The sequence below is a fragment of the Colossoma macropomum genome, unplaced genomic scaffold (assembly GCF_904425465.1).
Source record: "Colossoma macropomum unplaced genomic scaffold, Colossoma_macropomum, whole genome shotgun sequence".
Taxonomy (NCBI): Eukaryota; Metazoa; Chordata; class Actinopteri; order Characiformes; family Serrasalmidae; genus Colossoma; species Colossoma macropomum.
Window position 1 is genome coordinate 39,497,107 of NW_023494803.1, and position 18,778 is coordinate 39,515,884.

Consider the following 18,778-nt stretch of genomic DNA (forward strand, 5'->3'; position numbering starts at 1 on the left):
AGAAAAAGACTACATCAGACTCGTGATGTGTCCTTAAACCACAGAACTGTTCTCACCTTTGTGCTCTTGAGTGTGTGTAGATTCTGTTCTTACCTAAGAACAAATCCCAAATAAGAAAACTGGTGAATGTCAGTCTTTGTGAAAACTGCATAAGTGGGTTTTAAGAAGAAATTTCTTAAGAACGGTTGGTGAACGAGGCTCACTGTCTTTCTCCTCAGTGGACGATGTGACAAAATGTTAGTTTGTAACAAATATACAGTATTTACAATCTTTCTGGACCTTAACATTGAACAAAGCAACCTTGGCGAGGCATTCATGTTAAGGCATTTATACACAGCAGCAAAGTATAATACAGTTCATCACAAACACAAGCTAAACTGTCACATTTTACAGTCCTGTTAAACGCTGACAATCGACCTTTAATTGAACTGTTGGTCTGCATATTTTTTCTGCTTTCTTGTAATGGAATAGTACCTGAATAGTGATTTTAGTATTCAGATACTGGCACCTTGAGCTGTTAACCGAAGAGTACCCATAAACACTAACGATATAGTTGTCTGATGAATGAATGAACGAATGAATGAAACGAACCTCTTAGCCAACTGTGTCTGAACACATCGGAATTAGACCTCTGTATTTAACCCACCCGTGCAGTGAAACACCACATACACACTAGTGAACACACACACACTAGGGGGCAGTGAGCACACTTGCCCGGAGCGGTGGGCAGCCCTATTCACGGCGCCTGGGGAGCATTTAGGGGTTAGGTGCCTTGCTCAAGGGCACTTCAGTCACGTACTGTCAGCTGAGGGAATCGAACCGGCGACCTTCCGGTCACAAGGCTGGTTCCCTAACCTCCAGCCCATGACTGCCCCCTGTATCCTTCTTACTATTATTTTATATACTTTTATTTTTGTCTGTTCCAACTCCGGAATGTTCAGTTTGACTGGGAATGGTGTGCTGGTATACAGCTTTTTGATCCGACGCATGGTTTTCATACAACCTTTGTTAAATTCTAATTTTTTTTCCCATAGAAATGAGTAGGATAAAAAATTCAACGTCCATCTACTGGACCTCTCTTCGACCAAAAGACATCATTTCGCATATACTATCTCAGGACAGGCCCCCGTGCATGAATTCAATACTGTTCTGAGCCGCACTCATCTGTTCGTGATTTTTTTCCTCATTCTCATTTTTTCCCCATTCATTTTTGTCCCCACACAAGCCCAATTATTTCTTTGCCGATAGACACCAAACTGCATGAACTCACTCCGGGCAGGTCCTCAAACTCTACTGCACAGCCATACTGACCTGCACTCCTCTATGTGTCATTTTTTCATCCCTTATTCCTCCCATAGACTCCCATTCATTTTCAACAACACATAGCCACCACTTGGCAACTCCCTAAAAACCACCCAGTAAACAATCCGTATCATCATAGCAACTGCCTAGCAACAGCTTAGCAACTGTGCAATCACTCTGCATTTTCTTCAGGAAATGCACTATTCTAGTCTTTCCACTATTATTTGATTTATCGACTAATTGAACCCTTATACATTCTGTGCTTTCTTCTCACTTCACCCCGTTGCAGCTCAAACAACCAAAGCCATGTCACCCCCTATACATTCTGTAGTGTATTGCAATCTGTCAGAATGGCGACGTGGATCATATGAACATTACAGAGCGCAAAGTAATTGACAATTAAACTTTGGGTTACGAGAGTTGATGTTGTCGACCAGCTTTGCTGACCACCCACTGCAGCCCTAATGAGAGCGCTCACCTTAGGCGGCAGGCAGATGACCGGCTCGTGCTCTTTCGGGCCTCGGAGCAGCAGGGAGAAGTAGCGGCTGCAGGCGGCCAGGACGGCCCTGTGGGCCCGGACCTCCCTACCCTCCACCCGCACGCTCACATCGCACAGGACGTCCTGCTTCCGCTGCTCGTTCAGGCACAGGAGGATGTTGGCACAGTGCACTGTCGACTCGTACACGTACACGGGGCCTTCAGGCTTCTCGGCCATAGACATCCCGCTCTGGAGCCTGGAGGAGCAAACAAGCACAGTGAGACACAGGATTCAAACCCAGGACTTTGTCTACGGATGCACGACAATACTGACACTATACTGTTATCGTCAGAAAGGTGCTTAGAAAAAGATCAGTATAGAACAGATACTCAGATTTAACACATTTCAAACTGATAATTTGATGATGTACGCTCTTAAAAATGATGGTTCCTCAAATGGTTCTTTAGTAAAGAAAATGGTTCTATATAGAACCATGAACACTGAAGAACACTTTGCATGATTAAATGGTTCTATGCAGGGTGAAGCGGATGGAGAATGTGCTGCATATGGTTCTATACAGCACCCAAAAGGGTTCTTCTACTGTTACAGACTTGACATCGTAGCAGACCCCTTTTTGGTGCTGTACAGAACCCTTTTCAAAAAGATTCTGTATAGAATCATCAACAGCACTCTGCAATCTTCAATCTGAAGAACGATTCACGATGCAAAGAACCCTTTAATCATGCAAAGGTTCTTTGAGTGGTCATGGTTCTATACAGAACCATTTTCTTTACTAAAGAACCTTTTAAAGAACCATGATTTTTAAGAGCGTACATTATCAAATATCACTTTTTAGTGAAGAACCCTTGAGGAACCATCGTTAAGTGTGTATTTATTGTACTCCAGGTAAGCAGAACCTTTTTACTGTCACTGCACAATAATATCTATATTTGATTGATTTTACAGCATTGTAACCCTATATAAATTAATATTATGTAATGCCAATTCATGAACATGTAGTTCCAATTTCCACAATTTATAAAAGTTTAAATTTTGGAATCAAAAGATTTGTACTTGAAAACATTGTATATAAGCGTCTGCCCAAAATTCCCATTTCGCTGCATCCATACAGTCTTCATCCTTATGTCAATGCAGTCAATTAGTCGACACACGTTTGGTGTCTGAGGTTTACCCTCTTAGTTTTACACTGGAACTACATAAGGCTAACGTAACTAGAGAATTAGAGATGGTGTATCAGTATTGACGGGTATCTGTATCGGGCCGATATCAGCAGAAAATGCTGGGTGTGATACGGGAGTGAATAAAAGAATGAATGTGATTGAATCTTGTAACAGATCTATTCTGATATCATTCACTCTGTGTGATGTGATGCTTTTAGCTGTGTGGTTAATAGATCAATTAAGCAGTTTCAGCATCATAGACAACTTTAAGATCATTATCCTCAGTGAAGGGCTTCAATTAAAATGAAAAAAAAAAGAAATATCTGCTTGGTATCAGCCACTACTCAAGGTTTCAATATCTATGAGAAGAGAACAGGAGATTTCATGCCATTTCTAATTATAGCTAACAAAGCAGGGATGCACGATCAGAACTGGCCAAGAACGGAATCAGTAGATTTGTGCTCCAAACACATGATCAGCAATTCATTATTATTTCGATTTTAGCCAATATATTATTGTAATGTTATGAGGTAAATAAGGCGAGTCAGATGAGTTAAATCGTCACATAATTATGGATGTTGCACTTTATCTGATTTCATGTTATTTAAAATAGTCACTAAGTTCTCATTAATTGATTTAAAATGCCAGTTTGTCGTGGTAAAGAACCAATAACGTTACTAGTGACTTTGGCTATTAGAAAGTACTGGAAATGCACTTGTGCGAGCCATGGGTTAAAAAAAAAGCTGAAAAAATGGCCACGTCCAATAGTCAATCAGAATCAGCCAATTCAGTCCGTTCCTACTAACAAGTTGGGCTGAGAGATGTAGCGAAAATGCAGTTTGTAAGAGCACAAATTTCAAATCACAACAGCTGAAATTATACCCCAGATCCCACGTCAAACACAAGGCCCACCACTCAATCCTATCTGGCCCGCCAAAGCATTTTCATTTTCTATTAATATTAGCCTGTTTCGCAATGCGCTGCACTACAGTCCCCAGCATGCACTGCAATGTGATGTGCTCTGACTTTCCCACACCAACAGTAGTCTATGGGACAGCAGTTACACCTCAGTTCTACACAATTCTATGCAACTCCACACCAGTCTTATCACCAAAATGCATTTCAGCTGCAGTTCAACCAACATAAACAATTCAGCTCAGCTCAGCAGCTCAGAAACTGAGCCCAAGAATTAATGAACTTGCAGTGAAGAAAGGACGCCAGGTTTCCAGTTCAAGCAAATAGGTAGGCTTAAAACACTCCTGGGGACATTTAAATTTAGAATAATTCAAGTATTCATATAATAATATTTCAAGGTCTACTACAAGTGCCTATATTTTACTGCTGATGTTATGGCGTATTTTGAATAAACAATGGCCAGTTTGGGTTACAGCACAACATTAATTAAACATGAAATAAAAACATTTTTTCCTCTGGCCCTCAGATTTGATGAGATTTTTTAATATGCCCCTTTAACTGGTTGAGTTTGACACCCCTGCCCTAGAATATCAACAATGCTGTCTTAAGTTTTAAGTGGGGAACTTTTACCTAATTACTTGTAACTTGACAATATGGAGCGTGAACTGCCCGTTGATGAGTTAGACCAATCAAAAGAAACCAAACACCCTGTGTGCATGACAGCAAAACCACATCTAACTGTACATCTAGCACATCTAGCAGTACGCCCAGCGTTCAGGCCTCGAGCCAAAAAATGTGGTTGTTCTGGTCTTCTTAGCCAAAAAAAACAGGCCTAATAATAACCATCACAATTTTGACCTCAATCACAATCATAACACTGCTCAGAAAAATTTTGATTCGATATTGTCTTCAAATCGTTCGGCCTTACAAATAAATAATGGAAACTTATACCTCAGCAATTAGCATTGTGCTAAGTGCATGCCTTGCTTTTAATCACACAGTTGTTCAGTAATCTCTCATACACTTGTTTATGTGGTTTCTGATATCCTGTGTTATCTATAAACAAGGAGAAAAATACACCGATGAGCCATAACGTTATGACACAGCAGTGCTGCTGGAGTTTTAAACACCTCAGTGTCACTGCTGGACTGAGAATAGTCCACCAACCAAAAATATCCAGCCAACAGCGTCCTGTGGGCAGCGTCCTGTGACCACTAATGAAGAACTAGAGGATGACCAACACAAACTGTGCAGCAGCAGATGAGCTATCATCTCTGACTTTACATCTACAAGGTGGACTGACAAGGTAGGAGTATCTAACAGAGTGGACAGTGAGAGGACACAGTGTTTAAGAACTCCAGCAGCACTGCTGTGTCTGATCCACTCGTACCAGCACAACTCACACTATCACACCACCACCACGTCAGTGTTACTGCAGTGCTGAGAATGATCCATCACCCAAATAGTACCTGCTCTGTGGGGGTCCATGGGGGTCCTGACCACTGAAGAACAGGGTAAAAGGGGGCTAACAAAGTATGCAGAGGAACAGATGGACTACAGTCTGTAACTGTAGAACTACAAAGTGCACCTATATAGTAAGTGGAGCTGATAAAATGGACAATGAGCGTAGAATGTTATGCCTGATCGGTGTATATCACATAGCTAAAACCAGCAGCAGCCATCTTTGTGTACATATTTTTGTACTTTCATTTTATAGAAGCAAATTTTGAACACCAAACATGTCCTGGCTGGTCCACCACATTTAGAATAAGGGTGGAAAATTGTCTAAATTAGATTTTTCACCATACCTTCAGTTTAATCAGCTCTGAAAGGCTGCGCTTATTGCACTAGTGTTGCAGTATAGCCAAATGAAAAGTCTTATCAAAGACTGAAGGCCATGAAGCTACATTCTGCTAATCTACACCTCTCACAATGAGCGGAGTAAAAGAGCTGCCTAATCAGTTTATGAAACGATAACAGATGAAAAGCCGCAGACATGCTGTCATGTTTTTTGATATGACGTTTTTCGCACGATTTCTTAATCCAGCCCACAGTGTGGCTGAGAGTTCTACGATTACTCACTTGGTTTTTATTGATGCATAAAAAAAGCAGAAGGATTGAAGGGTTGAGAGAGAATAGTGCTCAGGGGGACGTTCTAATTATTCCAAACTAGCTAGCGCAGCTGGGAATAGCTTGGAGCAAAACCTCCACATGCATCAGAAGTGTTGAGTAGTGATGACTCTCTAACACCCACAGACAACACACAGCATTCAGCCTCCGGGGCCTGCTCTCCCCGCACACAAAACCATGTTGTGTATCGTTATTTCATTTCTCATGAAGCACCACATCGAATATATTCTTCAACTGTCTCAGAGCAGACGTAATTCCCTCTGTAATAAGCCATCACTTCCACATCAGAGCCTTCAGACACATGGCTAACGTTCAAAGTGGAACATATCAATCACGTGAAAATAACCGTTCAAGGAATTGCAGGTTGTTTCATCAGCCTGGGTGCCATGCGAAATCGCGTCAGATGGCCACGAGTATCATCGTTTCTCAGCGAGAGATTTGTGGGCCGTGAATGTGTCAGAGTACAAACTAATACGCGACCGAGTACAATCAATATTCAGTCACTGTTTTTATGGCAGGCGTCTTGCTGTTGCTCAGGAGACAATAGCTATACAGTGTAATTAGACTTTTTCAACTTGTGTTCTGTGGTGACTTGCCTCGCAGTCTGGCCCAGATTCTCCACATGACCTACATGCAGAAACAGTACCATTAATGGTCCTCCATCGGGAGGGGATAATTTCCCTGAAGAATGAGAGAATGTCACAGGAACGAACATGATCCAGAAGAACAACCACATCGTTTTAGTGTAGCTCAGTAAGATCAGGACAAAACAACAGATGGAACAATACCACTATTTCTTTTATGGGTCCCAAACCAACATTCAAAGGTCTGTCACAATTATTTCAGAATTGCCTGCAATTCTTTTCCAAAGCTGTTAGTTTTGAAAATTGCATGTGCAGAGTCTGAATTAGGTGTATTTTTATCCATCATGTTGAGGCAAATACAAGTTAATACAGAGCAGAAATGCAGTTATTGAAACACATCATGAGTCAATAATTTCTGGTGCCATTACACCTTTAGAGGCGTCAGTGAGTGATGTTTATTTGATGTTTGTTAATGACGCCTTTAGAGGGCGGCACTGAGCGACTTTTGTGTATTTGATGTTTGTTAATGACGCGTTTAGAGGGCGGCGCTGAGCGACTTTTGTGTATTTGATGTTTGTTAATGACGCCTTTAGAGGGCGGCGCTGAGCGACTTTCGTTTGTTTGATGTTCGGTAATGATGCCTTTAGAGGGCGGTGCTGAGCGACTTTCGTTTGTTTGATGTTCGGTAATGATGCCTTTAGAGGGCGGTGCTGAGCGACTTTCGTTTGTTTGATGTTCGGTAATGATGCCTTTAGAGGGCGGTGCTGAGCGACTTTCGTTTGTTTGATGTTCGGTAATGATGCCTTTAGAGGGCGGTGCTGAGCGACTTTCGTTTGTTTGATGTTCGGTAATGATGCCTTTAGAGGGCGGTGCTGAGCGACTTTCGTTTGTTTGATGTTCGGTAATGACGCCTTTAGAGGGCGGCGCTGAGCGACGTTTGGTTATTTGATGTTCGTTAATGACGCCTTTAGAGGGCGGCGCTGAGCGACTTTCGTTTGTTTGATGTTCGGTAATGACGCCTTTAGAGGGCGGCGCTGAGCGACGTTTGGTTATTTGATGTTTGTTAATGACGCCTTTAGAGGGCGGCGCTGAGCGGCGTTTGTTTATTTGATGTTCATTAATGACGCCTTTAGAGGGCGGCGCTGAGCGACGTTTGTATATTTGATGTTCGTTAATGATGCCTTTAGAGGGCGGCGCTGAGCGACGTTTGTATATTTGATGTTCGTTAATGACGCCTTTAGAGGGCGGCGCTGAGCGACGTTTGTATATTTGATGTTCGTTAATGTTGCCTTTAGAGGGCGGCGCTGAGCGGCGTTTGTATATTTGATGTTCGTTAATGACGCCTTTAGAGGGCGGCGCTGAGCGACGTTTGTATATTTGATGTTCGTTAATGACGCCTTTAGAGGGCGGCGCTGAGCGGCGTTTGTTTATTTGATGGTTGTTAATGATGCCTTTAGAGGGCGTCAGTGAGTAACGTTTGTATATTTGATGTAATAACTTCAATTTTTTTTCTCTTTACATGCATGTAAGAGGTTTTAATCCATGATCAAAATCCAGTCCTGGACGTACTTCTTTCATATGTTACAAAGAAACAGTTTTTCATTCTTTTCCATTTTTATAGACTTGGTTTCAAGTTATTTTGAACTACATTCTGTGATATTTTAGGCTCGATTTGTTACAGAATCTTTCCGAACCATCATCAGAACTATGTTAATATATGCAAACGCTAATTAATTAAAGCAAGTCTTTAAACTAGAGACTACAGACTAAAGCTTGAGGCCGATTCTGTATCTTTCTGGCAACACGCAGGGATAAATGGTACACAAGTGTTCACAAAAAACAAAGCCAGGCATTTGTTTCTTCTGAGATTTCTGAGAAATATTTCTCAGAAAACCACAAACAATGCTCCTCACTCGAGGGCCGATACAGCAGTTACATCCACGGCGAGTCATGCCCTAATTCAGCACTTAACTGACCTCATTAAGTCTTCTGTGCGTTTCTCAGAGCTGCTCAGAGGATCTTTCAGGAACCTGTGGTAGGAGTTTTTCTCTGCAGTGGGAGGAGAACGCTCTTTTTCTTTCTCTTGAACAGAGAGATGCAGAGTAAACATGCTGACTGAAGCCTTTTCTAACCTTTTTACTCAATCACAGTAGCGCTGCTCAGAAAGTCCTGGCAGTTGGATTTGGGCAGCGTTAGAAAATATGCAGGATACTGAGACACTCCTGGGGCACCACTCGTTCTTTGGTCTAGCAGTCAGAGGACTTGTGTTTGAATCTGCTGCCTTTCACTGATATTCTACAACCTGGCCACTTTATTAGAAACCTGTGAAACTTATAATGCAAAGGCCTGTATGTGAATAAAAGTGGACGTCCCCATATTTCCCATATTGAATATATCTCAAATCTCCCTTATTTATTTAGATACAACTGCAAAGTTTCGACCTCTGGAGTCTTCATTAGAAAAAAAACATTAGGCCCACATTTCAATCTGTTAAGCACATAACTAACTCTAACTAATTCTAGTTCCATAGAAATCCCTAAAATAATGATTTAATAGCATTATTTCTCAATGCTGTTGCTGCATTTATTTTGATATGTCATAGAACATGATCAAACAAACAATTTGTAGCTTTTTATTTATTTCACTTTACAGAAGCAAACAAATAAATAGGAATATAGTTCAATTGTTCCTTTATTGACACTCTAATGGAATAAATCAATAATAAATGCTTTGTGATCAGAAAGTGTGCACATGCTCACACAGATACTATGAGGGGTGGGGAATAAAAAAAATCGACACAGCATATTATCGCGATATTTTGTGTGGCAATATTGTACCAATACATGGACGCAAAGTATCAATATTTTATTATATAAGTTTAAAGTAAAGTTTTTTTATGACAGTGTTGGTCTGTGTTGCTCAGCATATCACAAAATGTTGAAAATCGCAATAATATCCTACTGCAACTTAAACAGTGTTTTGATAATATCGTATAATAGTATATAGGATAATGTGGCCTTGATTCCCACCTCTAAAAACTATTGCATCCAACAATAAAAGCAGCTTCTTTTAAACAGAACTCCAGTTCTACTTGCTGATATATTTCCTGACTAATGTGGACATTAACACATCTGACCATCTTTAGGGGTAGATTTTAACAAGCTAACTAATTGATATGTGCATGCAAATCTAGATATTTATACAATTCCACTTTTTAAATATTTTACTTCGGTCAAAGCAATATATATATATATATATATATATATATATATATATATATATATATATATATATATATATATATATAATATATGTATATATATACATACACATATATACATACATACATACCTACATACACACATACCTACATACACATACATACATACATACATACATACATACATACATACATGTGTCACTTTGTTTTGGGTACCTTTTTCTCCTGTTTAAGGTAGGGAGTTAGGGTAGCCATGTGTCTTTATGTTTCTTTTGATTTAGTTTAGTTAGATTTGAAATCATTAGTTGTGTTTGTTCATTATTTTGACACATGCTCGTCCCCGAGGTCATTACTTCCATTCAGTTTAGCCACTTGCAAGCTTGCATACTTCTACCAAAGTCTAAATAAACCTGCAGTTTGCTAATTTAAATGGTGTCTGGTGTTTGGTCTGGCAGCAGGGCCGGAGCAGAGAGCCCACTCTCATTTTCTGTTACAGCCTGACCCTTGAATGCAGCATCAGTTTCACATACAAGCATCATGTAAAAGCATGTTTATAAATATCAGTACAGCAGTCACCGTGCATGTATCGCCACAAGCCTATCCATGATATACCATCATACTGATATTTAACACAGCTCTAGCTGCTAATACGGTATCAGTATTGATGCAGTCTCGGTCCCTTGGTTGGTGTAAAAGACTGTAGCCCATCTGTTAATGCACTGTTTGCCTTAGCTGTCTTCCAGCCCTTCATCAATGGTCACCCAAAAACATCCAGCCAGGAGTGCCTCTGTGATCAGAAACTGACCGTTGATGAAGGGCTAGAGAATGGCCAACACAAACTATGCATTAGAAGAATGTCTGCCTGTTGTAACACTATGCTCTCTGTGTGAACTGCAGCGGTGGGGCATCCTCCTCCAGCCCTGCGAGCCTGATGCTGTCAGAGCTGCAGGTTCAGAGAGACAACCTCATAACCCCAGATAACAACTACCGCTAAGATAAAGCCTCTTCACCGGGGAGTTTCCAGCGAAATGAGTGCAGCAGGAAACTCTACAATGACATCATTAGGCGTTAACAATGAGGCTTTGTGCTAAAATAAGGTTAAGCAGCTCTCTTTCACCAGGCCAACGCCACTTCAGCATCACTGTCAGGTCTGCGCGGGGCGGACTCAATGGGGTCGGCGCAAATGGATCTCCTCAAAGCAGCTGCGTTACATATCGTTTACTTCACCTCAGGACATTTCCCACAAGGTTTTAGTGAGCGCGCAGAGATATACCTCACCTCCACGAGTTTTAAATTAGCCGAGGTCAGTTAGGAGAATATGACTGTTCACGTGTGTTATAGTGCATATAATTGCACCGTGTACAACTGGAGGTGGGCAATATGATGAAATTTTATTGTTATCGTGATAAACTTTATTATTGTGATCAACAATATGCTCTTTGAGCATATCGTGGATATCATCAGTACTTACATATCACTGACCAACTGCATGTTTTATAATAATTAATTATATATATACACATATATACATGTGTTTTTATATATATATACACACACACACTCACGCATGAAGCTTTCTCTAAGCCAAGGTCACTTAAATGACTGTACTGTAATTTATTTTGCTATTATTCGAAAAAAGATTTTTACATACATAAATGTAACTGAAATAAATAAATAAAAGCCAAAAAAAGAGTGCATAAAACTGATGCAGTTGAATCGACACCTCCCCACTGATGTGCTGCAACACACATTTTTACACCTCTATGTGTTGGTATATACTATAGATATACTAGACCATTATTCTTTCAGGGGTCATCTAGAATGTCAACAGGAAATATATTCAATTAATACATTTAAAAATAAAAGTCTGTCCCTCAGTCATGAACTTTAAACAGTAAGATCATGCTCAAACAAACAGCACCCGTGACGGTCTGCCAGCGGCCCACTGGCTGAGACTCGGGGTATTCCTGAGGCCGTGGGCTGAGGTGAGGTGGGCTGCGTGGTCTGCATGCCAGAGTATTTTGGGCCCCTGGCTGGAGAAACAGCAGTTGAATGAGATCCCAGAGAGCAGAGTGACTCAGAACAGCTTTTCACAAGGTCAACAGCAGCCATGTGACAGAAACACAGCGTAGGCTATTTAAAAACCCCTCAGTAATGTGCTGACTGCAGTTAATGGACATTCCCTAGAATACTATCACGGGTAGTGATAAACAGGACGGAACATCAGCGGCACTTCATAAGATAAAACTAAAAAGGCCGTTTAAAATGCTACGAGCCGTAGGATGTAAAAATGCTGTCCAGGACTGCATGAGAGCCTCTCGCTCTGTGAGTACATGACAACTGAACACTAAAACTGAGCACACTGAGTGAGTATCAGCATGAGGACAAGGCCAGGATTGGCCGATCCCTTCGGCAGGGAAGGGAAGCACTCATGTTCAGCCTCAAGGGAACATATAGTGCGAGAGATATTGGCAGCGCAGCGGGGGAGTCAGGCTATCACATTTCATTAAACGCAAGCCTCAGCATTACTTGGCTTTGCTACTCTGCTATTAACAGATGGCAATAGAGAAGATGTAAGAGTCTGAGAGAGGTCAGTGACTACTACTCAGCTGAAGCCCGGCCAACATGTGTGGTCAGTTTGAGTCACCGTGAGCTGTCATGAATCACTGGAAATTTAAACCTGCAGAGACACCGTGATACATTTTTTTTCCTTTTCATAACACCCATTTTGAGGAAAACGATATCCAGAATCAGACTCAGAACTGCATTACTCAGCGAGGTCTCAGTCAACATGCAGCATTTGTGTGAATATTTTCATTAGTAGAAAAAAAATTAACATATTCCAATAATATTTTTATATTCTATGGAACATTTTCAGTGATATTTGACACAACATGGCTGTGCCTAGTGTGGGCGGGGCTAAGCCTTCATTAAAGGGCCCATATCTTGCATTCTCTCGTATTATATTTTCTCACTTGATGTCCACTTATAACAGTTGTGAGATTTTATGCACCAAATATGGTCCTAATTCCCATTTTCCCATTTTCCCATGACAGTTTTTCAAAAGCTAGCTAGCAATTAAACAGGCTGTGTTTGTGTTACTGTGCCTTTAAGACTGACATATGTTAAATGAGCTCTGTTCTGATTGGCTGCCCTCACTCAAACAGCTTAAAACTTCAAAAATGAATGGGCAGGGCTAAACTGCTGTAGGCTAGATACACGAGGTGGATATATGAGTTGGTTTTTGTGACATCACAGAAACAACACATTCAAAACAGGCTGTTCTGAACTGTTCTTGACTTTAACAATGTTTGCATATCACTTCAAACTCAAACAGCATGAAATTATTTCAATCAATAATCAATCGATCAATCAAGGGGAGATGGAAAGGGAGAGCCTCGTTTACAATGTAGCCAAGCCAACACAAAAAACAGGGACTGAAAAATTGCATAGGAAATTATTGAAAATTATTATTTAAACAATATATTTAAATATATTATTTAAATATAATATATTTATTATTTAATAATATATTTTTTTATAAAATTGATAATTATAATAAACATAATATTTTATATTATTTGTCCACAGTATGGGCTCTTTAAAGGATTAAGAAAACTGTACATCATCAGAAGGGCTACAGTTTTTAATTGAATGTTTGCAAAGTGCACCTATATGGCAACCCATGTCCTGTTATTTGTCTAAAATGCTACACAAATGATTAGAAATATGTGCGTCGCAACTCCTTTTATTGTTACTTTCCATGTTGTACATCTTACAAAAGTGCATAATTTCATGCCCTTCTGTAGATGTAATGGAGTAAAAGGACTGAGGCAGACTTGACCTTACTGCGCATTATACTGTGATGACCTTTAGGACGAATCAAACAGCCGCTAAACCAGCACACGCTCCCAGGTTCAAAACATCTTCCCCAAAGTAATGGGAGGTATTTCAGTCTGCCAGGAATGACCTTTTTGTTTTTCGTCACTCCATTTTCGGAGCTGTCATGCACTCCGCTCTTGTTTCAGCAAAGCAACTGACATCACTTCTCGCCTCAGGGAAGCCGCTTCCTCTCTCACCTGGGATGGACCCAGCAGCACTCACATTTAGTAGGTCATGGCAAAGCATAAATGAAGGTGGAGAAAACACAGGAGGGGTAAGGAAATTCCAGCGAGTTCAAATGACTGGATTGTCTCTGTGCTTCAAGCTGTCCTCTCTGATGTCAGTTTGGTGATAAAAGCGGAAAAAAGTGAGTCTGTCTGTTTCAAACGACACTAAGATCAATCTGAGGCAGATGTTTTCAGACAAAAATCAGCACCTGGCAGATGTTCTTCAAACTCTGCCCAGCTGGATTCACAGAGAAGATTGTCCATCCAGACAGAGCACTGCTGCTATACCAATAAGAATCCTTGGGCAAGACAACTAACATTACATCTGCCTAGTAAGGCTGCACAATATACTGTTTGTTATTCATCGCAGTAATATTGGCCTTTGCAATACTGGTGCCATAGAAGGCTGTAATAAGCAAATGGGCTTCTAACCAATCACAATGTACTGTGAGATTCCTGCTCATAGTTTCTGTTGGTGTTTTGATGAATCAACATGTTCGTCTAATCCAAAAAGCAAATAATTTGGTCAAAATAGTGCAGATCAGTGTTACATTATTAATCCCTAAATGCCTTATTCTCCAGGGTATACTTTGGTTTTTCCATCTGAATTCACATGACCAAATCGTAAGGCAAATTATTCAGTAACTGCATGAAATAAATGTACATTTTTATTTATTTTTTTGTAAAAGTTCCCCTCAAATTAACAGAACATGTGTTTTATGATCATACACATATTGCTATATGCTTACAATTTACTGCTGAAAGCCAGAAATCTTAGACGCTCTTTGTATTATTTTATTAAAGTAATTTTTACAGAGCAGATCACTGAAGAGACACCATCTGTTTATAGTTTATAGCCCAGATTTGTGGAAAAATGGGTCGACTTTCAGTAGAAACAAAAAATAGTGAGCTCAGCTTCTTTTATTATAAGGGTTTAAAATGACATCACCCATCTAATTGACTGGAAAGAAGACAGTTACAGCTCTCATACGACCCCCACCTTTTAAATGTAGCTTATGAAATATGAAAGTTATGAAGAATATGACGAAGGGCCTTTTGGAACCACCGGCGGTCTCAAGGAGTTGAAGAGGTTAAATATTTTGCAATGTATATCACAGCTGCATTACGTAGCAAAATAATTAGAACACTTTTTTTGTCAATATCATGCAGCCCTTTTGCCTGGTACTGTAAGTCACTCTGGATATACAGTCGTATACAAAGGTTTGAACGCCCCTGGCCAAATTACATTGATTTTCTACAGGAAAATAACTCATCCTCTTCAGGGAACACGCTTCTGCACATTTATTCCACAACTGCTGTTTATTTGCCATATTTAACACAAAAATAAAATGCAAAATGTGGCCTGTGCAAAAGTTATAGAACATATTACATTTTATGCTTTAATTTTTTCCAATATGTTGGGCAAATTTCCAATTATGTTGAGCAAATAAATAGAGATTGTGCACTAAAATATGCAGAAAAATGTCAGAATTAATTTTGTTATCTGTAGAGAACGTATTTTACTGTAAAAAACAAACAAAACACATAATTTGACCGGGGTGTTCAAACTTTTGGTATTACAACTGTATACAGTGAGGTCCAAAAGACTAAGACTCCACTGAAAATTAGAAAAAAAATTTTTTCACTTAAACCTGGAAATAAGCAAAATGTTTTATAAATTTAAAAGTAAAATGTAGAAGAAATACTGAAGATCCTGCATTATTTCTAGTTCACTTTAAAAATGTAAGCAAATTTGTAACACTGCCTTTGTATGAAAAGATCCAATTTGTTTTTGTGTCTTATTTTTCACTGAAGCTCATGTTCAGCAGAGTCTTGGGTGGATTTTATCTACTCATCAGAGGCTTCCTATAAACTTGTTTATCATTAAAGCAAAAGAGGGACATCTATTGTCCCCAAATACTATGACATTCTGAAATTCATTGTAAAATTTCACAGATTCTACTTTTTACTCAAAATGTTAAGCTAATAATATCATTTTGGGATGAAAAATGTTGTATTAAATAAGAAAGGAGTTCAAAATAGAAGCATTTTCTCTAGCAGTCTCAGACTTCTGGATCCCATTTTACAAACGTACATACGTTAAGTGACTGCTGAATACACCTGGCGAGGTATTCGAGAATATATTTGGTAGATTTTGCATAAACGTTCACAAACAAATGTATTTTAAATGTAAACAGAAGAGCACAGACTTGCCCCAGGCTGCTTTATCTCAGTCCTGGACGCTGTTCCATGCCCTTGGTGCCCATCGTGCACTCGGCTGTCTTGCATTCTGAGGTTTGGCTGCTGAGATGGTGGAGTGTCATGTTTTACCCAACTCAGCTGATGACCTACTTCAAAAACGGAGAAGAGTCAACCACACTTCCTTTATGTGTCAGTCAAGGTGAAGGCTGCAGGTAACAGATGAGATTTGCAGGAGTACGTTGAGCGTCTGATCTGCACTCAGTGACAGCGGAAGAACAGCGAAGCTTGCGATGCATTTACGCTGGAATTTGTCCAGGGATTTCTTGTGGGTTTCGCAGCATTCGCTTTTTGTGGTTGGTGTGTAACGGCAGTTGTGACTTGTGCCAGACTGTAACTTCTTACTCAACGAAAGCCTAAATTACACTCACACAGAGGTGTGAATAGCCGTGATCAGATTATATGTTTTGTTGGTTTTCTAGTCAGTTAGCACATCCGTACACACTTACACAGGGCCATTTTTCCAGCTAATTAAAGAGCACAATTTCTATTTATGTGCTTTTTTTGGTCAATATCATAGAGCCCTCGCATACTACTGTAAGTCGCTCTGGATATACAGTCATATGCAAAAGTTTTAACACCCCTGACCAAATGACATGCTGTGTTGAAGTGAAAATAAGTGAGCACATCCTCTACAGAGACACACTTCTGCACATTTTAAAGCACAATTACTGTTTATTTACCAAATTTAACCTAAAAATAAAAGGTAAAATGTGGCCTGTTCAAAAGTTATAGCTCATCTCACATTTTATGCTTTATTTTTTCCAATATGTTGAGCAAATATCCAATATCCTGAGCAAATAAATAGAAATTGTGAACTAAAATAGGCAGAAAAATGCCATAATTAATTGTGTCCTCTGTAAAAGATGTGTTAACTTATTTTCATGTAAAAAATAAACAAAACATGTAATCAGACCAGGGGTGTTCAACTTTTTGATTTTCTAGTAAGTTAGTACATCCTTTACAAGTGACACACTCAAATAGGACGTTTTCCTGCAAATCACAGAGCCTTTAAAAAAGATTACATCTAAAATGTGTCATCATTTTTGCACAGGCCACATTTTATGTTTTATCCCAATGTGTTCAATTCAGCAAACAAACAGCAATTAGAAGTGTGTTCTCATTTTGAATTTTCATTCAGAAAATCAACAAAACATGTCATTTGACCAGAGGCGCTCAAATTTTCGCATATGACTGTACCGCACATTAATAAGGATCATAAGAGCAAGACTCAGAAGATTTAATTAGCATATAACAATGCTAACGCTGCCAAATCACATCTAACCCTACATCCTCGACATCTGTTCACTATTACAGTAATGTTATACTGCTGTTTTAATAAGCTGTGGGCTACAACAAGAAGATCAAATGGATGCATCTCATAGCTGAAAGACATTCGGGAAGACCCACTGCCAAATAGCCCTGAGGAAACGTCTCCATAATCCTATAAGCTCTGTTTGTTGCTGTTTTCTTTACTCCTGCCATGTTTCCTCCAGGTCTACGGCGTATTTCTCCTCAGCTGACAACTTTCAGACTGCTTTGGAGGAAGTGAATCAGTCCAGCCTGGGTTCAACGGGTCCATGCAGTTAATAAGTGACAGCTACGGTACATGCACAAGTACGTTCAGGCTGAATGACTGTCCCTCATGTCCTGCCTGGAGCTTCTCGGCAAAGGGGAAATCAATACTCACACTTTTATTCACCCACTTATCTAATTTCTCTGTACTTAGTAAAAAACAGAAAACAAAAGCTAATATCATATACAGCGATCATGCATAACATTATGACCACATCCTTGTGTCTACGCTCATTGTCCATTTTATCAGCTCCACTTACTATATAGGTTCACTTTGTAGTTCTACAGTTACAGACTGTAGTCCATCTGTTTCTCTGATACTTTGTTAGCCCCCTTTTACCCTGTTCTTCAGTGGATCAGACACAGCAGTGCTGCTGGAGTTTTTAAACACCTCAGCGTCACTGCTGGACTGAGAACCAAAAACATCCAGCCAACAGCGTCCTGTGGGCAGCGTCCTGTGACCACTGATGAAGGACTAGAGGATGACCAACACAAACTGCGCAGCAGCAGATGAGCTATCGTCTCTGACTTTACATCTACAAGGTGGACTGACAAGGTGGGAGTGTCTAATAGAGTGGACAGTGAGTGTTTAAAAACTCCAGCAGCACTGCTGTGTCTGATCCACTCAGACCAGCACAACACACACTAACACACCACCACCACATCGATGTTACTGCAGTGCTGAGAATGACCCTCCACCCAAATAGTACCTGCTCTGTGAGGGTCCATGGGGGTCCTGACCTCTGAAGAACAGGGTAAAAGGGGGCTAACAAAGTATCAGAGAAACAGATGGACTACAGTCTGTAACTGTAGAACTACAAAGTGCACCTATATAGTAAGTGGAGCTGATAAAATGGACAATGAGCGTAGAAACAAGGAGGTGGTCATAATGTTATGCCTGGTTCGGGGGTAAAATCTAATATACACAATTTTCCTCTTACCCCAGATGTAGTCAATCAGCTGTGACATGTTTGGTGTCCAATTTTTCTATCCATAGTTTAGCGCTGGAGCTAACACACAAGAAG

General features: G+C 40.0%; 1 protein-coding gene across 1 annotated transcript in view; it reads right to left on the reverse strand.

Annotated features, from left to right (window-relative positions):
- bach2a (BTB and CNC homology 1, basic leucine zipper transcription factor 2a) overlaps positions 1-18,778 on the reverse strand; it is a 43,093-nt gene that overhangs the window by 15,412 nt on the left and 8,903 nt on the right. The window contains 1 exon segment of the mRNA XM_036593451.1: positions 1,781-2,036. Within this exon segment, the coding sequence (XP_036449344.1) occupies positions 1,781-2,023 (243 nt within the window). The 5' untranslated portion in view covers positions 2,024-2,036.